The 22,377-nt window shown below is 45.0% G+C and overlaps 2 protein-coding genes and 1 long non-coding RNA gene across 9 annotated transcripts; 1 reads left to right on the forward strand and 2 right to left on the reverse strand.

Annotated features, from left to right (window-relative positions):
* Positions 1 to 22: 22 nt before the first annotated feature.
* GEMIN4 (gem nuclear organelle associated protein 4) lies at positions 23 to 11,653 on the forward strand. Of its 5 annotated transcripts, none has more exons than XM_077165440.1 (2): positions 23 to 1,720; positions 8,298 to 11,653. In XM_077165440.1, exon 2 carries the CDS (start codon positions 8,321 to 8,323, stop codon positions 11,465 to 11,467), a length of 3,147 nt encoding a protein of 1,048 aa, XP_077021555.1. In that variant the 5' UTR covers positions 23 to 1,720; positions 8,298 to 8,320; the 3' UTR covers positions 11,468 to 11,653. The 5 variants fall into 5 exon arrangements, with proteins under 5 accessions (XP_077021555.1, XP_077021552.1, XP_077021553.1 ...); XM_077165437.1 differs by lacking the exon at positions 23 to 1,720 and adding an exon at positions 3,546 to 3,647; XM_077165438.1 differs by lacking the exon at positions 23 to 1,720 and adding an exon at positions 4,858 to 4,910.
* Positions 3,945 to 5,239, reverse strand: LOC143687974 (uncharacterized). 2 transcript variants are annotated; one of them, XR_013177767.1, is made up of 2 exons: positions 5,042 to 5,239; positions 3,945 to 4,384 (listed from the first exon to the last, which is right to left on the reverse strand). It is a non-coding gene; the product is annotated as an uncharacterized LOC143687974 (long non-coding RNA). The 2 variants fall into 2 exon arrangements; XR_013177768.1 differs by having other exon boundaries at positions 3,945 to 4,426.
* A 1,493-nt stretch (positions 11,654 to 13,146) lies between the features above and the next one.
* Positions 13,147 to 21,991, reverse strand: TLCD3A (TLC domain containing 3A). 2 transcript variants are annotated; one of them, XM_077165449.1, is made up of 5 exons: positions 21,766 to 21,980; positions 21,200 to 21,283; positions 16,035 to 16,239; positions 14,806 to 14,901; positions 13,147 to 14,430 (listed from the first exon to the last, which is right to left on the reverse strand). In XM_077165449.1, exons 1-5 carry the CDS (start codon positions 21,885 to 21,887, stop codon positions 14,161 to 14,163), a joined length of 777 nt encoding a protein of 258 aa, XP_077021564.1. In that variant the 5' UTR covers positions 21,888 to 21,980; the 3' UTR covers positions 13,147 to 14,160. The 2 variants fall into 2 exon arrangements, with proteins under 2 accessions (XP_077021564.1, XP_077021565.1); XM_077165450.1 differs by lacking the exons at positions 13,147 to 14,430; positions 14,806 to 14,901; positions 16,035 to 16,239 and adding an exon at positions 19,665 to 19,863 and having other exon boundaries at positions 21,766 to 21,991.
* Positions 21,992 to 22,377: the final 386 nt, after the last annotated feature.

The raw sequence follows: 22,377 nt of genomic DNA on the forward strand, positions 1-22,377 counted from the left end.
TTATTTGACAGCCCATTTTTCTTGCTTTTAAATTTTGAGTAGCCAGACACAACAGACAAAGGATCTAATATCTTGAGTGTTGCTACATGCCTGACTCTGTGTGCTAGTTTATGTAATTTTCTCTTTTAATCCTCTCTAGAAGAGAACATTGTGTTAGATTCCTTAAAAATGAATTAGTCATTAGCCTGAAAAATATTTTTAAATTTTTTTGTAGTTTTCTATTTAGTTCTAGAGAAAAAGTAGATTTTAATCACTAGAAACAATAATATTGGATATATCCCCCCATCCCCACCCCCCCCTTTTTTTTTTTACTGTATGCTGTTGTATTAGTCTGTAAGACTTGTTATTTAAAATGGTGACCAGGTTCAAATTTTGGGGAAGAAACTGAGGAGATTGGAAAGGGATTGACCCAGAAGATACTAATTCCAAAATAACATAAAATTACCTGTAAATCTTAGCTTCAGCTGTTCTCCCATCCTGGCAGGGTGGGTTAAGGACATTTCTGAGTGAGTTTCAGCTCACCTTATGGGGCTAATCTTATTTTCACTGAGGGAAAAGAATCCTTGTCTAGTTCCATACACTTCTCATTCAACTTAAATTGAAATTCTGTATCTTAGAGAAGGAATCATGAACTTCAAAGCAAACCAAAGTTATCTGTGTTCCTCCTCTCGATAAATGATAATTGGCTCATTTTTTTTCTATACATGGTGAAATTATAAATTTTGAATAATCAGAGAAACTTTTGTCTCTGCTAAACCATTTGTGAATTCTCAGATTTTATATTAGATTATTAAGTCTTGATGTTTATCTCTAGTAATACTCTCCTTGTGAAAAGAAACTAATTTTTCCAGTATACTAGTTCTGCTATATGATGTGACCTTTTAAATTTGTTATAGTAAAATAATTGTTTTATGTAAGTACTGAATGACTAAGCAATCCATACTAAATTCCTTTTTATCTGCTTATCTTTTTTGTTAACATACCAAATTCTTTTCTATTAAACGTATAGCCATGCATGATAGAGGGTGCCATCTGTGCTAGAAGTCAGTGCCCTTAATCTACCTGGGACATCTTGGTTTTATGTCTATCAGCCCCTTTTTCTTTATCTCGTTGCCTATCAGTTTTCCTCTTATTGGAATCTTTCTTTTTATTCTTCCTAAAACCATTTAGTGTACTTTGGACTTTTACCAATGAGCCCAAAATTTTGCTTCTGTACAGTTCAGCTATATTTTTAAAAAATTTTAAATTATGTATTTAAATGATTTTAAAGCAGAAGTTATTCCCCATATCTGGGAATGATGTGATTAATTAGAAAACAGTGTTGTAATAAGAAACGTGGTTTTGCTCTGGCTGATGTTTTGAACAGATGATTGGAAAGCTCTTTAGTTTCTCCAGAGTTAGGTTTTCAGGGTAGTAATTTTTATTTGAATTGAGGAGTTTGAATTCCTAGCATATTAAGCATACATTCAAAAATATTTTGAATTTAAATCCAGAGAGATTTAGAATGGCCTATTGTAGAAGTTCTCCTCCTAGGTAAACCTGCATAGTAGCTGTATGAAATCCACGTCTGCCTGACATCTCAGTGGAAGCAGCAAAGCCATGGACATTCAGTCCTCCTTTGTGTGACGCTTCCTACCCATCTCCCCTGTCACATAGTGCCATTGTGGCTTAGTTGCCAGAGTTTTCACGAGGGTTTCAACTTAATCCACTAAAATTGATGGTAAGAATTACTGGGAAATCTCCTATTTACTTTAAGATTTTTTATCCTTAGCCGTGATAAATCAATAGGACGTTTACTCTTTAAAAAGAATTGTCCTTGCCTTAGACCTTATTAGGTAATAGTCATGTGGTTTAGAATTAAAAATTTAAAAAAAGTATACAGTGAAAAGTCTTGCTTCTACCCCTGCTCCTATAGATAACCACTTATTAAGCAATGATTTTCTCCATTTTTCCCACAAAATTTAGCACACTATATTCACTATACCTTTTTTTATGTAATGATATATCCTGGAGATCTTTCCTCTCAGTACATAGAGAACTTTCTCTATGGAAATTAATATGCCATAGTTTACATAATCCTTTCTTCTAATGGAAGCTTGGAATGTTTCCAGCCTTGTTCCAAACAAAGATACAATGAGTAACTATAGACCTCTTTATCCTTACATCTCATTGTGCTTTTCACATTAAAACTTTATGCTTCAAAATTGCTTTCTTACACACAATATTAGAATAGAGGCCACTGCTTTTCATTCTAGACTCAAATATCCAACTCATTTCTTAAATTCCTCATCTGTGGATGTAATTCTAGAAACATCCTAGAATTATTTTCAGTGTCTTCTCATTTATGATAACTTTATAAATTATCCTGAGGTACTAGTTAATCTGATGAAAATCAGAATCCCATTTCTTTTCTGTTTGAGTGAATACCGTTGAAAGGGTTTGAGTTAGTCAACAGTTGCTATCCAGAGGAGCAGTGATATGAGCTGCTTAGAGGGAGGTGAGGGGAACAAATCCATTCTAATTTTTTGGCTTTTTTTTTTTTAAACAGGTCATTTTTGTTGTTTTTAGAAGGTAATGAGAAGAGGGTAAGTCGAGGACTTAGATTCCTGAGATGAGAATGGAGGTATGGGCTAGTTTACCTTTTTTTTTAAGGCACTCATTTTTATGTAGAAACTATGAGTGCTTTCTGCAGTCCTAATTAGGGCAAGTTTTTACTTTTATCAGATTTTATAATGATTTACAGAATGGTATGGCTATACCTAGAGCTCTCAAATTGACACCATTATTTTGGAGCAAGGGGCTTAAGACACCATTATTCATACCACATGACTCCTGGCCTTAAGAACATCAAAATGTGTTCATGATATCCCCAGAGAAGAGAGACTAACACTGCTCTTTTGTGGTGTGGCTCTTGTCTGGTTTATAAGATGTAAGGGTTACTTTAGCCATAGTAGTCTCCAGGGTATACTTCATTCTTAAAGAATTAGTGGATTTCATCTATAGCAACTTCCTGCCAATACATGGACAAAAGACCCTGGAGGTAATGAGATTTGGTTTCATTTGTCCACTTAAGTCTGTGGTTGTTGCTTCTATATTTAATGAACTGGAGTTCACTTAATGTCATGATCTATGAAAATAGTTTTTTAATTGAAAAGTACTGGGAAATCCCATGCTACAGCAGACCTGTTTCTCTGAAATGTCTTTAATACCATTTAGCTCTCCATATCTCAGCCACACAGTATGTGCACTGATAGTTCCATGATGGCACTAAAGAGTAGTTGCTGAGCTCAAGCACTTTGGCCCTTGCAAACCTGTATGAGAGGTGTGTTGTGCTCCTAAAAAACCCACAAACACATACATGTATCCCCACAAACATCCCCAAGCAGGTTATGGAGTAGTCCCAAGAAAATGTTGGTTACCAGCCCTTAGTGATGCTTTCAGAGGCTAGAATTTTGAAACCATCTGCTCCAGTGTTTCTCAGTTGCCTTACTGTGATGCATCAATTATATCACCACATTGTCACTAAAAGTTTGGCTTTCCTCACAGTGTTAACATCATTGGGTCTGTGTCCCAGTGGGGACGATTGCTAGTAGGGGTTCAACACTAGCATTTTGGAGGACAGGATACCTTTCCCCTCTGTTGTGTTGGTAAGGAACCGACAACCCATGGAGATATTAAGGGCCTGTGACCTCCTGAGAGGCTGAGCCACTGGAGAATGACTTCACTGGTCTCCGGTATAGATCGCACAATTCTTCCCCCACCCCTCTACATTCACCAAATATCTACATTTGCTCTGAGAATAGGAAGGCTGGAGACTTCAGTTATACTTAGAATCATACAGAAAGCCAGTTCTGTATGATTTTTTAAAAATAGCTTTTGGACTCTGGGCACTCTGACGGTCACTTTGAGTTTACCTCCTGCCCAACTGCAGATAATCAGTCCCATGAAGTTTAAGTAATTTATTGGTGTCTTAGCTAAAGTTGGTGTGATTTCAGGACATTTCAGTCCTCAAGGTCTTTTAAGAAGCCCTTTCCCTACCAGAGAAGCCATGTTGCTTCCTTCCATTCACTGATCTGTCCTTAACCAGCCTCGTTTTTTTTCAGCTCTTCCACCTTGGCAATATAGATCCGCATGGCATCCATCTTGGACATTCCCTTGTTCTCATTCCATGCCTCCCACTTGGCCTTGGCTCTTATATCTGAGGAGGGAGGGGCAGGGATGTTGCAGTCTCCCTGGGTGGCCTGTTTGTAGTAGCTGTACACCAACAGTTTCTCCTTATCGCTCACTGGACCCTTCAGCTCCTTGACAGCTGCACAGGCCAGCTCAAACTCCAATTGACACATGAGGGTAGCTGTCCTTACTAGCTGGGAGCCAGTGGTAGGAACTACAGTGGAGAATTTGAAACACTTGAGACTGATGATTAGATCTGGGAAGAAGGGAAAGGGAGACGGGGTAGGGCGACAACCCAGGATACTTGTATGAGTGTTCTCAGTGAGAAATCAAATTTGCTTTATAAAGGGAAAACTGCAAACTGGAGGTTAATTGGTGTTGAATCTGTCTCACAGTGTTAGGTTGTGTGTCCCCGTGCGCGTGTGTTGGCTAGCATAGTATTTTGGGGGGGGGGGGGTTTGTGGAGGGGGCTGCTTATTAAATGTTCCAAAGTGTCTGTGATGCCCTAGAATTAGTGAGTGCTGCTGTATGAGGGAGGCGGTGTGGGATGAGATGCACTGGGCGGTGGTCTGTGGGGCTGGGCGGCTCAGAATGTGATTGCGAGGCCCGCTGCAGGTAGGAAGGATCTCAGAGTGTGGCGTGTTTGTGTGGGACAGTTGGTAGCCTGGGGAGGGGCATTCGGATTCCGGCGATCAGTGGGTAGGATGAGTGTGAGTCCAGGGCAGAGACGGGGCTATTGGGTAAGAACCGACTGGAGCTCACGAAGCAGAAATGGGCAGGGGAGTGGATAGATAGGTATCTTGGGTGGCAAGGGTAGGGCTGCGCTGGGGCGTGGGTCCCAAATCATAATAGGTTCAGAGGCGGGGCTCACAGCGGAGAGGAGGGCGGTGCGGGTACCGGTTCGTCAGCTGGTCGGAGGCTTGCGCCGACAGGGGTCGCTGTGTACTCGGAGGGCTCGTTGGTGAGACCCGCGCATGCGCGCGGGGCGGCGGGCGGTCAACGGCAGTCGGCGCGGGAGCGGGCGCTGGGGCTTGTGGGCGGGACCGGGTGGCGGCCTATTGTACCGCCCCCCCCCGCTCCGCCCATTGTGCCGTGGCGCCTGCGCCGCGCCCGAGGCCGCTGAGGGGGAGGGGTGCCCGCGCCGCCGCCAGCTTCGCCGCCATGGACCTAGGTGGGTGTCAGGGCTCTCTGGTCCCGGGCCCGCAACGGGCAATCAGAGAGGCGCTGTCCGGCCCGCCAGCCGCCTCCGTGCACGCTCGCGCGGGCCCGGGCTGAAGGAGACCTCCGGGTCGGGGAAGGGCTTGGGGAGGTGGGGGTGTCCTTGGAGACCGGCTTTGGCCCGGGCTCTGCCGCTCCTTTGCCGGCCTCTTTCCCTCTCGGGACCCGCGACCACGTTGAAAGGCCAAGCGGATGTGAGATTAGATTTCCTGGAAGTGGAAGGGATTAGTGCACGTGCTTTGGAAAATGCCAGGCTCGGAAGACGCCCCGAGGGACTCGTTTATTGAACGCCTGTTACATTCTTTTGACAAGTTTCTTACCCAGTCGATTAGGTTTCCTCGTCGATAAAATGGGGATGATGATAATATACCTACCTCACAGAGTTTGGGGGGAGGGAATTTAATCGAGACCTCATGTATACAGTGTCTGGTACAGTACTTTACACACAGCAAGCGCTGGTCCAACCAGCAGTTGTGCCGGAAGGGCTCCAGCGGTTGAGGTGCTAGTTTTTGACCCCACGTGTTTCTTGTTTCAGAATCCTTATAGTCTGGGAAAAGGAAGAAGGAGCGGATGCAAATAAGTGGCTCCTTTCCCCCACCGCCCACGCTGCTGAACATGCTTCTGGGGGGATAGGACCAGGAAGGAGGCTGTTCTGGGAGAGCTGGGAGTGAGGCACCCCATGTGTGCCAGTACGTGTAGGCTGGAGAGATATGTTCCGGTCCCTGTCCCCAGCCAGCCTCGCAGTGGTGGAATAGTAGAGGGTGAAGGGTTCGGAGGTCTGCAGCTGTGCAGGTTTCTTTCCCAGTCCCACCACTATGTAGTTGTAAAACTGAGCAAATTGTTTCTGAGCCTCAACCTTCCCACTTCTTAAACGGGAATAATAGTCCCCCAAAAAGGCAGTTTTGAAGATTAAAAAAGTCTTATATGTGTAGCACCTAGCACAGTGTCTGGCACAGAGTAAGCACTTAAAGGTGGGGGAGTCGGGGGGGGGTGGAGTGGGGAGGGCACCCATAAGTACCAATTAACCAGTTGTGATAAAGCACTTGATCAGCATTCCTGTGCACCCAAGGGGCAGCCCATTTATGAGGCTGATCCATCGTGGCTCACTGTGGCAGCCTCCGACTCCCAGGATGTGCTACACTGCTGAGGGGGGCTCACTTCCAGCAGCACATGTACATGCTGTTGTCTCTGAAAGGTACCTGTTGGGAGCCACACAGCTGCTAGAATAAAATTAAACTTACACAGCCAAAGGAAATGTAGTTTGGGGACCCTGACAGAGCAGCCTAAGCCAGAAAGCCCCCTCAGCAGTGTAGCGCACCCTGGGAGTGTGAGCCTGCCACAGTGAGCCACGATGGATCGGCCTCGTAAGTGGGTTGCCCCTTGAGTGCACAGGAATGCTGATCCCTTGGCCTTACACTGCTCCCATGAAAAAAGCAGGATAGTCTTAATTCTCCTGGAATCAGGGTTCTCTGTGCTGACTGGTGAAAATGGGGAAGATGTGCTCTTGACAGGAGGGACTGCGGAAGTTGATGGCATCTCTGAGCCCTGGGAAAGGGAGCGGAATCAGGAATATTGAATAAAAAAGCAAGTTTTGTGCTCTAATTTAAGTTTCTGGGCCAAAGGAAGCATACCTATTAAAGACCTAGGTCCTATGTTTCTGAACTGGGGAAGGGGAAGACTAATGACACGGTTCTGGTTCTGCCAACAATGGAAAGATTTGGAGAAACCAACATTCACTGAACACTTAATCAGACTCTTTGTAGTGTCTTTCTTACTGTAGCTATACCTTATTTAACTCTCACAATACACCTAGGAGATGGAATCAGAAGCTCTCAGTGAGCACCAAGCCAGTGCTAGGGCTTGGTTAGTATATTTCATTTGATCCTCACAGTCATGGTATGAAACTTATATATAACCTCACGTATGCAAAAAGGGGGCTCAGAGAAGTAATCTGCCCGAGATCACATTGCTTTTAAGTGCCTGAGCTAGAATTTGAACCCATGTCTGATTAAAAGTCTCAAGATACCTTCCTTGATAAGTGTAAATTCGTGGCTCACTGAAGGAAGGACTTTTCTTTCTTAATCTAGTGTGGTATTTTTTGTGTCTACCTTGTGGTTTCCACTAGAGAACCAGGTCCCTGAGTCGCTTGGTCTAAACTGGAAGAAGCTGTGGGGCAAACTGTTTCTCTGAAAAGCTTAAGAATGTCTGGAACTTGTTTGCAAAGCCAGACTCTAAGGGAGAAGGGAAAAGGGCATGCGTGCCAACTGCCTTCATGTGCATCATTACTTAGGAGCTCAATTGCCGTGTTCCACGCTCTGTACCTATTCCTCGCGGCCCCAGTAGTTGGGTACTGTTCTGCCGTTTCACCGTGCCTCCCTTTGCTGCGGAGTCTAGCCTCCACGAGTCCACCTTTTCCTTTCATAATCTTTTCCCCGAAACATCTCATCCACTTCCTTGATTTTGGTGACCCTCTGGGCCGACAGTTTCCAGAATCACATCTTAGTACTGACTCTCTTCCTGAGCTTCAAGCTTGCATCGCCAGAGAACGTCGCTACCTTAATGTTTTACCTCAGATTCCAAATAACCAAAACCAAGCTTGTCTTCCCTCCACACCTGTTCTGATTCTCCTTGTATCCCTCTCTCTAATGGTACCCATCTTCCTGCCAGTTCCCAGGCTGGAGAGCTTAGGAGTCATTTTTTTATCCCTCAGCTAAGTCCTCTTGACTCCAGCTCTGTAGTAGCTCTGGTAGCCACCCCCTCCTTTCCCTCTCCCACCGATCTCATTGACAACTCTTAACATCTTGAACTCTGATAATACCAGCTCACCTCCTGCTGTCTCTCCCTATAACTTCTGCTTACTATTTTGAAATGTTTTTACATCCTACCTTATTCGGCTTCTCTCTGTACAGGACCCTTAAACATCTGTGAAGAAATGACTATCCTGCATGGAGGCTTCTTGCTGGCCGAGCAGCTATTCCACCCAAAAGTGCTGGCAGACTTGACAAAGTCCGACTGGGAACACGTTGGGCAGCCCATTGTGGAGGCATTAAGGGAGATCTCCTCGATCTCAGCACACTCCCAGCCCTTTGCCTGGAAGAAGAAAGCTCTGATCATCATCTGGGCCAAAGTTCTTCAGCCTTATCCAGTTTCACCTTCTGACACCGAAACTTGGTGGCAGGAAGATGTATTCTTCTCAGTAGGCAACATGATCCCCACCATCAATCACACAATCCTTTTTGAGCTGCTCAAGTCCTTGGAAGCTTCTGGACTCTTTATCCAGCTCCTGATGGCTCTACCTACCATCATCTGCCGTGCAGAACTAGAGCGCTTTTTGGAGCACATGACTGTTGACACTTCTTCAAAGGACGTGGCCTTCTTCCTTAATGTCTGGTGGGAAATGATGAAGCACAAGGGCAATCAGCAGGACCCCCTGCTCTCCCAGTTTCGAACAATGGCCCATAGGTATTTGTCCTCTTTAGATGAGTTCTCCCACCCTCCAAAGAGGTTTAAGTCAGACCCAGATGTGTGTCCTACCATGCCTCTGTTGGCCATGCTGCTCAACGGGCTGAAGCAAATCCAAAATAATATCCAGTGCCCTGGAATGAAGTGTTGCGCATTAGCCAACTTGGCTGACATGCTGACGGTATTTGCACTGGTGGAGGACGACCCCCAGGAAGTGTCTGCGACTGTGTATCTAGACAAACTGGCCTCAGTGATCTCTGTATGGAATTCAGACACCCAGAACCCATACCACCAACAGGCGCTGGCAGAGAAGGTAAAGGAAGCAGAGCGAGACGTCAGCTTGACCTCACTGGCCAAGCTCCCAAGTGAGACACTTTTCATTGGCTTTGAGTACATGCACAACCTGCTGCAGGAATGGGGGGATGAGCTGCAGGCTATGCTCAATAGCAGCCAGGGGACAAATTACGATAGCTACCGGCTGTGCGACAGCCTAACTTCCTTCAGCCAGAACTTGAAGCTCTACCTGGACACCATCAACCTACCCAAGGAGGAGAGGCAGGTGGTCTCTGAGATGGCAGAGTGTGTCAAGGACTTCCTAAGGAAAACCAACAGTGTGCTGAAGACCAAGGGCTTTGAGAAGGACATCACCGCTTCGATCGCCATGGCCATTATTGAGCAGAAGATGGACCGTCATATGGAAATGTGCTATATTTTTGCTTCTGAGAAGAAGTGGGCCTTCTCAGATGAGTGGCTAGCCTGTCTGGTTAATAACAGGTCTCTCTTCCAAGAACCAGGATTGGTGCTAAAGCTGCTGGAAACGGTGATGGAGGTCAGTACATCTGACAGAGCCATCCCCGAATCACAGATCAAACAAGTAGTAGGCTTAATCCTGGAATGCTATGGAGACCTCTCACTGCCAGACAAAAATAAAGTTCTCTCAGGTGTCCTGCTTTCCTGGGGGCGAAAGGGCCTCTCTGAGAAGTTGCTGGTTTACTTAGAAGGTTTTCCAGAAGACCTCAATACAACTTTTAACCAGCTCACTCAGAGTGCCTCTGAGCAGGGCTTGGCTAAAGCCGTGGCTTCTGTGGCCCGCCTGGTAATACTGCACCCGGAAATCACAGTTAAGAAAATGTGCAGTATGGCTGTGATCACTCTTGGCACCCACAAGTTCCTGGCTCAGATTCTCACTGCCTTCCCCGCCCTCAGGTTCACAGAAGAGCAGGGTCCGTATCCACCCACCACTTTTGTGGTATCATGCCTCAAAGAAACTGTCTGGGGAAAGTTCTCTACACCCAAGGAAGAAAAGCAGTTTTTGGAGTTCCTGAGCTGTCTGATGAGTCCTGTGAAGCCCCAAGGGATTCCAGTTGCTGCTCTTCTTGAGCCAGAGGAGGTGCTAAAGGAATTTGTCCTGCCTTTCTTGATGCTAGACGTTGACGTGGTAGACCTCAGTTTGAAGATCTTCATCCAAACTCTAGAAGCTAATGCATGCTTGGAGGACTACTGGCTCCAGACCTGTTCCCCATTTCCCCTCATTTTCAGCTTGTGCCAACTCCTGGATAGCTACAGCAAATACTGGCAGCTCCCCAAGGAAAAGCGGTGCCTCTCTCTGGATGGGAAAGATCTAGTGATCCACATTCTAGAGCTGCTCTGTGAGATTGTATTGGCTAATGCTGAGACCTTCCCCCCAGATACCTGGACCAAGTCCCTGTCCTGGCTCCACCGGAAGGTGGAGCAGCTAGACTGGACTGTGGGCCTGAGACTGAAGAATTTCTTTGAGGGCCACTTTAAGTGTGAAGTGCCAGCCACACTTTTTGAGATCTGTAAGCTCTCTGAAGACGAGTGGACCTCCCAGGCCCACCCAGGGTATGGACCAGGCACAGGGCTTCTTGCCTGGATGGAGTGCTGCTGTATCTCCAGCACCATCTGTGAACAGATGCTCTCCCTCTTGGTGGTAGATCTGGGCAATCCTGAAGAGGTTAGATTGTTCAGTAAGGGCTTTCTGGTGGCCCTGGTGCAAGTCATGCCTTGGTGCAGCTCTCAGGAGTGGCAGTACCTTCACCAGTTGACCAGGAGACTGCTGGAGAAACAGCTCCTACATGTTCCTTACAGCCTAGAATACATTCAGTTTGTTCCCCTGCTCAACCTGAAGCCCTTTGCCCAGGAGCTGCAGCTCTCTGTACTCTTCCTGAGAGCCTTCCAGTTCCTCTGCAGCCAGAGCTGTCGTAATTGGCTTCCCTTAGAAGGCTGGGGTCATGTGGTCAAACTTCTGTGTGGCAGTCTGACCAATCTCCTGGACTCACTTAGGTTGATACAGTCCATGGGCCCTTGGGCCCAAGGGCAGGAGCAGGATCTGACCCAGGAAACCCTGTTTGTCTATACCCAGATGTTCTGTCATGTTCTGCACATCATGGCCATGCTCCACCAAGAGGTGTGTGAGCCACTCTATGTTGTAGCCTTGGAGATCCTGACTTGCTATGAAACCCTGAGCAAGACCAATACTTCTGTTAGCTCCTTGCTCCAGAAGGTAAATGAGCAGCGCTTCTTAAAGTCCATTGCAGAGAACATTAGCCCTGAGGAGCGGCGCCAGACCCTGCTTCAGAAGATCAGCAACTTCTGACATTTTGACTATCAGAAAAAAGCTGGGCCTCAATATGGTAAGCCTGAAGGGACCAGAGCTGAGAAGCACAAACCTCACCATTTTGTGAAACTGTACACAAGATATGATTATATGGCAAAAACAGTGTAAAGAAAATAGTTTCTTAGGTATTTGTACTGTACAGATTATAAAATTATCTTCTTTGGAGTCTCGTCTGAGTCTCACTTCATCAGTGATCCAGGTCTTAGATACTCTGAAGCTGGACTCAAATAAAATCTTAAAGGTCAAGTTAGGCTGGGAGAAGCATTTTCATAACTGAACTTTTCTACTCTGAAATTTGGCAAATAAGCCCAATGGTGAGAACACCCAAGTGAGGGGGAAATTATAGGGTATATATGTTCTTTTACGCTGAATCCTCTTTAAGAGTCAGTATTTTGACAAGGTATCTTGGAAAGGACAGCAGCTGCAGAAAAAACTAGCTCAGACTCTGCCACCAGTTGGCTGTGGGATTTGAGTGTCCCAAGAGGCCTGCTCCATTACAGAATGAGAGGTCTGGGCCAAGAAAAATTAAGCATTAAGGGGGTGGATTAGTGATGAGGAAAATGGGTATGTTCTGAGTGGAGGACCTGTGTCATCCAGCCTAACTCCAAAGGCCCAGAAGGAGCATCCTGATAAACAGCTGAGACAGGTTTCCAAGAATGGGTATAATCATCTGCCTCAGATGGGTTGTCATTGTTTTGGAAGAATGAGTGGGAACAGGGCATGGTGTATATAGAAGCATAAAAATAAGAATTAAGAAGTCGAGGTTATGAGAACTGGATGTGACGTTCATTCGAGGAGACTGGAGGCAAAAGGGTATGCCCCCTCATCTCCTTCCTGCCCAGACCCTCATTCAAAACAAGGCATTCTCCTCAGGCTCCCTCCACCACCTAAAGTAGATTGGCCCTGTGGCCAATTACCGGGCTTCCATCTTACTGATGCCTAATTCAGATTCACCAAGAAAGAGAAGGGCCTAAAGTTACGTGTGACTGCAGGGCTTAAACCCTGGAAACTTTTAACATGTTGTTGGAACCCACCATGAGCTGGGAAATGTGTTTTTTTCTGATGGGGAAGTAAGGTGTGAGCTGAGCCCTCTAAGGGCTAGAAGCACTGACCCCAGTCCTCCCCACCCCCACCATTGCACAGCTATAAACACAGCCAAAATTACAGCACACAGCAGCCAACTGTGGCAGGACACAAGAGTGATGTCTTTCACAAATGAGAATAAATCGGGAAATATTAGTGCAGTTTAATCACCGTAGGGGTGATTAACAGATAAACTGATAGTAAACAAAACAATTTAAAAATTGCAACATTTTACATTTTTTTTAAATGGCACAGATTAAAGACTGAAACAGTCAAAATCTGAGACACTGTTACACATCATTTGGTACTTTAAAAGTTCATGGACAACAATGAATTTCAAGAAGTTAAAAAAATCTAGTTTTCATTACCATTTGAAAAAAACTTCACGGTAGCAAGTTTCTAAAACCCATCCTAGTTGATAAGGAATGATTAGTGGTGGCACCGAAGGATCCTATTTGCAAGTGGTAGGTGAAGGGTAGGATGTGACTCCTTAGGGAGGAGTCAGTCCACAGGACACACTTTGGTCAGGCCTGTCTGCATCCTTGCTCTCCAGCCTCCTGTGGTTAAATGACGGCACATTCACAGTGGGCACGTGGACTGCACATTTTGGCTTATCGGGGCTCTGAAAAGTACTCTGCAGTCTTGCGACATCTTACAGTTTGGGGTACAGAAGTCCATTCCCCTTTCATATGAAAGGATGGTGTCAAAAGAGTGGAGCTCCCTTATTTCTAGCTTTTAAAGCCATCATTTCACCTTGACCCTGTAAGTTTTATGGGAGAGTCCTATGCATGTGGGTAGAGGAAAAGCTGGGCAAGAAGACTTGCTAAGAGTAGTATCTATGACTGTTCACAACAAGCTCACAAATTTGACACTGGTTTTCCTGCCATATCAGCCTACAAAGGTAGTGCTGACCACCTGGCCTCTCTAACTACTCAAGTGTTTCAGGAACTCGAACCCATCCCTGCCTCCTAGGCCCCACTCAGTGAGACTTCTGCTGGGAAGCCAGTACACATGAGAATTCACTGTTGGCCCATGGATGAAAGGATGAGTCAAAGAACCAATGGGCGATCACTTTAGTAAACAACAAGCCAGCTACCCACAATGATTTTTCCCAGGCCAACGTCACAAGAAGACATTACTTCAAGAACCAAGTCATCACTTGCTTCCACTGGCCCAGTATGCATGGATACTTGCCCTGAGTGGTTGGTTGTAAAGGTAGATAGCTGCCAAGATGTAGGGCTAGGCTGGTGCCCAGATACCTTATCACCCTGGTTCACCTATCTCCATTCCCCATACCTTTGAGATAAGACCCAGGGAAGGATCTGTGGGCTTGCATTAAAACCACCTTGCTGTCAGTGGAGGTCTGACAGGATCGATTAGTTGTTACTAAAAAACAAAAAGTGCTTTTGCAAAAGGGGCAAGTTAGAAGAGAGGGGTAATATGAATATTCTTTAGAAAAACTCAAACCCATCTGTTTAGCAATATCCAAAAGGCTGAAGCCACTCAGAGCACAATTTGGTCCATGGAATGCTGAGTGGAGGAGGCAGCTAGTGTGAGGAGGCACCCCACTGCTTGACTCCTGGGAATAACTAACCATCCTTTTTGGCTTGGGGAGTGTCAAAGAGCCGGGCTGCTTTCTTGCACAGTAGAGAGAACCAGTAGAGCTGGGGAGCGATGAGGAAGGCATTGGCCACGTTGCAATGGAAAGGAATATTGAATGGCACTTGGAACAGGCTTAGTCCCTGTTGTTGGCCATAGGACCAGTACATGAAAGGGAAAAGAAGGATCCGACAGGAAAAGAAGGTGGTCAGCGTGAGGACTCCGTTCACCTTGTACAGAAGGGTGTGCTGCTGCTTTAGCTGCAAAAGAAGAGGGAAGGAGAATGTAAGGTCACCAAGAGATTGGGGCATTGGGAAATGACTAGCTGCTCCTTGTTCTGTCAAGTCCCACAACAGTAAAGCCAGTCAGGTACATGCATGAATCAAGATCTAGTCAAATCCTTGACCAGTTCTCTGTGGCCAGGGGAAAAAATACAGTGAAGGTCTCAAACATGGATCAAAATTACAATTTCATCCCCACTGGCTTAGGATGGACATCTGGCCTTTAAGTCTGTTGAAGGGTCTCCTATTCCATTATCCTTAGCACTTAGGAAATTTCTCCAAACCCACAATCTGCAAAGGAAAAGCAGAGTCAGTTCCCTCCCACACTATGTCTGTCATTTCACTCATACATGCCTGAATCAGAATTCTGCCCAGTGACACAAAAGGAGTACTCAGTTCTGCCGTGAAGATGCAGCCAACAAAGAAGTCCCCAAGGTCTCCCCTAAACCTCTGCAGATGAAGAGAAGAAAAATGGAAATAAAAAATGGAGGTTAAGAATCCTCTTAAAGACAAAATTGTAACTAAGATTATTGAAAAGGGCACCTATGAGAGACCATGAAGGGAAAGGGAAAAGCTAAATGGGCAAGTATAGACCTAGTTAATATTTTGCTGCTTCCACAGCAATAGCAATTTGATGGGTGAATCTTTAGGATCCAGGGGCAAATACAGATAGGCTGATGGCATCATACACCAAGCTTCCTCTGAAGTTGAAGGAGAGGCAGAAGAAACTCTGTAGCTGACTTGCGCATCTAACTTTGCTATGCCATGGCCATGTGACCAGTTCAATTTGACAAAATGTGTGCCAGGCTCCTGTGCTAAAGGTTAGGATCCCAAAGCAATTGAGGGACATGAAAAATTTAATGCACTCTACCTCTCCCTTTTCCTTTTCAAGAAGGCAGTACAGTACAGCAACCTTGAATCCCAGGTCTATCACTTAGTACTTTTATTGCAGATAAGTAAACTCATAGAGCCTAAGTTTTTCATCTGTGGTCCAGGGCTAATAATTTCTAATATTTTGAAAACTATGAGCTTTTTGATCAATTTCTTATCACACGGTAGGCACACAGGACTTATTAGTTTCCTTTCTGCATTCCCATTTCCGTTCCTTGTTCGTTAGGGTTTCATGAGAAAATGGATCTGGGGAGAAATTATGAAGCTGTTTATTTTGAGGGTCTATTTTTTGTGACATCAAAATAATGCTATACTCTCTGGCACTGTTAGATCAAATAACCAGCTGACCAGATGAATGTCTTTTTAAAACAATTTTTACAATGTTTTGCATAGTATTATATATATATTTTTATATCATATGAACTAAAAACAGAACCTTTGACAAAGGCTAAGGAGCCACAGAGGACTGTGGGATACTGCAAAGAATAACATTGGTAAGGAAGACGATGATTTTTCTACACTATTTGCATGGGGAACTGAATTGCCGAGGTAGCTGGCACAGACAGTGGGCACAGAAAGAAAGGAAAGGGGGAAATCCTGACTTTTAAGGAACAGTCATGTTCAGTGACACCCCATGCAACAGGAGGAAACGAGTGGACAGTTCTGCGAGTCTGCTGTTCTAGAAGCCATACCTGTGCGACAGGCACAAGGACAAACAGAATGAACGCATGGTGCGTGATCATGAGGCGGTTTTGACGTAGAAAGTTTTGAAAAATAGTTAGAGTGTGTCTGCGGCCCTCGTCTTTGGTTCGGTACCATTCACAGAGGTACATGGCACAGGAGTCATAGATCATGTATGGAACTACAAGCCAGACGTATTCTCGGGAAAGCCAGTGCCTGAAAGAAAGCAGATGAATGGTTCATGAAAGGATTATGGATCAATTATGAAGGCTCAAAGCTGACCTCGTCTCAAACACTCCCTCTTCAGTTTTGTACTTAATTAGCAGCTCTTATTCTAACAGTAAAGATATGCTGAAACTGATAAACAAGGAGAGTTATCAACTTTCTCAAATTACAGGGCAAATTCATATGTGCACCAAAGACAGAAACCACGGATCCACTCAACACCAGGTGTTTAGGTGACTTATTGTCACTATTTCATTTTCAACCTCATTTAGCCACACAACAGTAATGATTCTGTGATAGAAGCTACCTTGATGTAGATACATGTACAGTGATTCACAGGCCTGCCAAGAAACTGGTTTGGAAGCTGCTCCAAATGCAAAATCTAATATTTCCAGTTTAACTCCACTCATTGCTCAACAGTTGAGAGCCTCCTAACTAAAAACTCTGACACTGTGTTTCCTCTTGCACATGCTTGCAACCCCACACTAGGGAGTTTCTGGCAAGCAACCCTGGCTAATTGCAACTCTTACTCATTAAGAAAAATATGTCCGGAAGTGAGCCTGGAGCTTAAGGACTATATGACAGGAGTTAGATACGAGGAGAGAAGCTGGGACAAAAGACAATGCTTCCCAATTTACTTGTCACAGTAGTTTTCCCAAATACAAACAAAAACATTCTGTATCAACCCAAGGGGTTGAATCAATATTTTTTTTAATTGCAATTATAGCTTGGTACTGTCCTAGAGCAGATTAGAAGGAAAGTCTCTACAATTAATACAATTTTGTTTCCAATTGATTATCAAGCATTCTATGGAAAGCATATGCGAAAAAATATCTAAATTGAAATTATGTACTATGCTGGGGAGGATTAGATTTACTTAGTTGGTAAATTTTTATTGAACATCCATGTGTTGGGTAGAAGAGACAGTTTAGTTTTATGGTTCCCAAACTACCTGAACATCAGAATCATCTGCAGGGCTTATCATCACTTCCCAGAGATTCTAAATTTGTATTACCTAGGGCTCCAAATCTGTATTTTTAACTGTGTCTCAGGTGATTTTCCATGGAGCCAGTCTACTAAACTGAAACACTGGGAATATACTCCATAGATGGTGGCATTTGAGTTTCTGTTCCTGAATGACTTTATACATGCCACAGCATAATTGAATCATGGATAAACAATTAAATAAAGGCAAACAAGTAAATAATTGCATAGATAATGTTCTCATAGGTGAATTAATTAGCCAGGTTCCACTTTGCTAGATAAAGTAGGCAAAAAGATACACTTCTTGTTCTATCACAAATCTATATTAGTTGCTTTCTTGAAGCAATTCCAAGTAAGATAACTAGGAAATGCTACTAAAAGCTTGGCTGAAATATAACTGGCTTCCCTTTGAGTTGAGCTCTAGGAGTTTAATATTTTGCACATAGCATCAGTTCAATAAGGTCTGAACTTGTGGCTCTTGGTAGAATTATCTGAAGGTCTCAGCCAACACGACAAGCAAACTCACTGGCCTCCCCCCCTCTACGTGGGACATGACTCCCAAGGGTGTAAACCTTCCTGGCAACATGGGACAGAAATCCTAGAATAAGCTGGGACTCAGCATCAAGGGATTGAGAAAACCTTCTAAACCAAAAGAGGGAAGAGAGAATTGAGACAAAATAAAGTGTCAATGGCTGAGAGATTCCAAATAGAGTCAAGGTTATCCTGGAGGTTATTCTTATGCATTAAATAGATAGCACCTTGTTAGTCAAGATGTAATGGAGAGGCTGGAGGGAACTGCCTGAAAATGTAGAGCTGTGTTCCAGTAGCCATGTTTCTTGACGATGATTGTATAATGATACAGCTTTCGCAATGTGTGTGATTGTGAAAACCTTGTTTCTGATGCTCCTTTTATCTACCTTATCAACAGATGAGTAAAACATATGGAATAAAAATAAATAATAGGGGGAACAAATGTTAAAATAAATTTAAATTGAAATGTTAGTGATCAATGAAAGGTAGGAGTATGTATGAATTTTTTTCTGTTGTCTTTTTATTTCTTTTTCTGAATTGATACAAATGTTCTAAGAAGTGATGAATATGCAAAAAAAAAAAAAAAATCATACGGAAGGGCAAGAGGCCCCAAATAGTCAAAACCATCTCGAAAAAGAACAAAGTTGGAGGACTTACACTTTCTAGTTTTAAAACTTAGTACAAAACTACAGTAATTTAAAAAGCATGGTACAGGCATCATGATAGAGAGACCACTAGAGTCACAATGAGAGTGCAGAAATTAACCCCGACATCTGTGGTCAGTTGATTGTTGGCAAGGCCTCAGCTCCAGTCAATGGGGAAAGAATAGTCTCTTCAGCAAATGTTGCTGAATGAAATAAAGGTGGATCCCTACATTACACCATCCATAAAAATAAACTCAAAATGGAAACTCTGAAAAAAAACAAAGTGTCAATGGCTGAGAGATTCCACATAGAATGGAGAGGTTATCCTGGAGGTTATTTTCAGGCATTATATAGATATCACCTTTTTAGTTAAGGTATATTGGAGAGGCTGGAGGGAAGTGCCTGAAAATGTAGAGCTGTGTTCCAGTAGCCATGTTTCTTGATGATGATTGTATAATGATACAGCTTTTGCAATGTGAATGTGTGATTGTGAAAACCTTGTGTCTGATGCTCCTTTTATCTACAGTATGGACAGATGAATAAAACATAGGGATTAGAAATAAATAAATAATAGGGGAACAAACGTTAAAATAAATTTAGTAGATTGAAATGCTAGTGATCAATGAAAGGCAGTGATAATGGGTATAAAAGAAAATAGGGGAAACAGCCTAAAATATATTGGGTAGATGGAAATACTAGTAATCAATGAGAGGGAGGAGTAAGGAGTATGGTAGGTATGAGTTTTTTTTCTTTTCTTTTTATTTCTTTTTCTGAATTGACACAAATGTTCTAAGAAACGATCATGGTGATGAATATACAACTATGTGATGATATTGTGAGTTATTGATTATATACCGAGGATGGAATGGTCATATGATAAGAATGTTCGTGTTTGTAGGTTATGTTTAAAAAAAATTTAAAAATATTTTAAAAAAAAAAAAGAAGAATTATCTGAAGGCTTATTAGCTCCAGATTATGGTATTAACTAGCACTAGCCTGGGACAGATTTTTTGGAAACTAAGGACAATGATCCTTATTTTACTTCTCTGGCAAAGTTGTAAGGATTAAAAAGCTAAAAATGTGAAAGTACTTTTAAAGGTAAAAAAATACCCAAATATAGGTACTTAAATTGAAAAAATGATCTAGAGCTGTGACTCTCAGCCTTTTTTAGGGGTTGAGACCCCGTTAGGAATCTGATGACTCCTTGGCACAACATCAAATTCTGCATATAATTTTGGGGAATTTATAGGTACCCACACCCATCTATGAGCACTCCATATAAAGGCATAAAATGGGAAGGTATATCATGGAGAAATATTTGGATGCACAGTATATGATCCCATAAAGGCCTTCCTTTTTCAGATGATCCAGATGCCTTTAGAGCTTCCTTGTGTATCAGTGCAAAAGTGGAGGGCGCAGAAATATGGTCTCTCTCTCCTTTTTGCAAACTGAGAATCTAAAGCATAAAGACACATAAAAGGAGGAAACTGAAAACCAAACTCAGGTTTGTAAGTGTGCCCTAGCTACTAAAACACATGGGTTCTGGAGAAGTAACGCTAAAATGATGCTATGGGACGATCAATCATGTACAACTATCCTTTTCTGGAATGTACACTGGTTACCTGCTGCTTCCCCTCAAATTAGCTCAAGCTCATGCTGTGGGTCCTCACTTGTTTTGGTGCATCCTTGCAAACGAGGCTGCTTCAAGTCTGATCTGATAAACTGGGAGCAGGGAGGGAGTGTGCTGCATGATTTGAAAATGCTCAATTAAAATTAAAAATCGAACTAACTTGCCAAGTTAGTCTTTAGTGTGTGCACACACGGTGGCTTGACCTATGTTCTCCTCTCAGTATCTACAATTCCTTGCCAATAATTGGTTTTGTCTGAAAAAAGTCATTGGAAGAAAAACACAAAAATCATGATAGCTGGATTAATCCTAACCGATATCCAGGCACCAAATTTGCAGGCTACAGTGAGACAGATATCCTCTTCAGGCTTCCCTGGTATTCCTGGCTCAATTGGTGAAAAGCAGGACACTAAGCACAGTCAACATGAGAAAAGCATCAAAGGGAGGCTTTTAAACTTTCCCTGAACATACTAATGTGGGAGAAAGTGAGAATGGTTCTAGGAAGAAAGGTGAAAAAAAAAGGGGGGGAGGGCTTAAAAACCCACCATTGCCCAGATCTAAATACTAAACTGGACCATTCTGACCTTATGATTTTTTTCACTGAAACTACAGATAAATGCATGTTTCCTGACCTGCTTCTGGACTGAGCTCTAATACACATACAAGTCAGTTTTTTTTCTGAAAGCACCAGTAACATCTTCATCACTTTTACTAAATCCAAAGGAAAGATGGGAGTGGGGGGGGTGGGTTTGTTCCTTTAAGGCACTACTACTTACACTGGACAAAGCTCCACCAATGAATGCTTCAGAGGAGAAGCCACCTGAGAGCATTTCAAGGAACCAAAAGTCATATTCTGCCTTGTGAACATTTTCCACTTATCTATGCCATAAAGAACTTGGATAGATGGACCACAGTGTCCTCTAACACATCACCTTAGGTTAGACTCAGTTTACTTTCCCTTAAGCTGGGGATGCTGACAAAGTTAAGGAGAGAAGGAAGAAAGTAATTATGGTTTCCTATTTTTTTCCCGAGATTTCCCATTAATCAGCTATCTAACAGCATAAAGAACTAGCACTGCCCATGAGCCCCTAAAATGTAGGCGCTTCAAAAAAAAAGTGTCTCCTCCCTGTTATTTGTGCTTCTTTCACCTGGTATTGGATGTTACCTGTCAGTAATCACGTTGCGGCAGGAGCGAATGATGACTATCCCCGACCCGGTGGCGAGCACAGCCTGCACAGAGGAAACCACCCTACAGTGGGACACAACAGAAAAAAGAAAAGAAAAAAAAAAAAAAAGCGCGCTCAATCCAGTCCTGTGGACAGCATAAAGCCGAAAAACTTCAACCTGACTTTTCCCCATGCTGCCAGCGCGCTAAGGAAAACCTTAGAGGCGCGCGCGGCCTCCGGACCCCCGAGGCAGCTGGCAGATGTTGGGAGTAGGCTTCAAGAGATGTGCAAACATCCTGACCCGCGTGGGCAGCTGCCTCCCTCCTCCCTTCTCCCTCCCGAGGAGCACACGAAGGGTGTTCGGAAAGCTCTGGCAAGCGCGACAGACAGGGGGCAAGGGAGCCAAGGGGCAGCCCCCTCGCTTCCTGTCGCCCCCCTTTCCGCCCTCAGCCTGGCGCAGGGGGCGGGCGCCGCGCGGCTCGGGTCCTCGTTCAGCCCGCGCGCGGCGGGGAGGGGAGGGCGGCGCCCCGGCCCTCGGCCGGCAGCCCGGGACTCGCCCCGGTACCTGGTGCTGATCATCAAGCAGTCGAAGTTTGTCCATTCGGGCCGTGCGCGGCGCAGCCCCCAGGTGCAGAGCGCTAAGAGCCCGGGGAAGAACAGTGCGCCCCAGGCCAGCGTCAGCAGCATGGGTGCGCAGGGATCGGCCGCCTCGCTCGGCGCCGCGCGGCGTGGCTCAGATCGGCTGCGCTGGGCTCCGGCACTGGCGCCGCCCGCCCGTCCCTATTTCTACCCTCCACTCCCCACCCTCCACCCCCGCCCGGGCCCGCCGCGACTCCGGCAGCCGCCGGGCGCTGGCCTGGAGCCCGCAGCGCGGCTCTCCGCGTGACCAGGCCCGGCGGCCGCGATAGGCGCGGGCCGGCCGCCTGGGCGGGGTCTCGCCGCCGCCACCGCCCGGGACCCCGAGGGTTCTCCGGGCTCCCCCGGCCCACCGGCCGTGAGCGGCGGCGTCGGGCGAGCAGCTGTCGGGCCGAGGGGGCCGGAACCCGCGGGCGCCGCGCCCGGGAAAAGTGGCCGCGCGAGTGGCCGCCGCCTCCGGAGCGGCCGCGGGGCTGAGGCAGTAGCGGGAAGGGCGGGAGCTCTGGAGGCATCCTGGCCTGGGGGCGGCCGGCGCCCGGGC

This window comes from Tamandua tetradactyla, chromosome 6, assembly GCF_023851605.1.
Source record: "Tamandua tetradactyla isolate mTamTet1 chromosome 6, mTamTet1.pri, whole genome shotgun sequence".
In the NCBI taxonomy this organism is placed as follows: domain Eukaryota; kingdom Metazoa; phylum Chordata; class Mammalia; order Pilosa; family Myrmecophagidae; genus Tamandua; species Tamandua tetradactyla.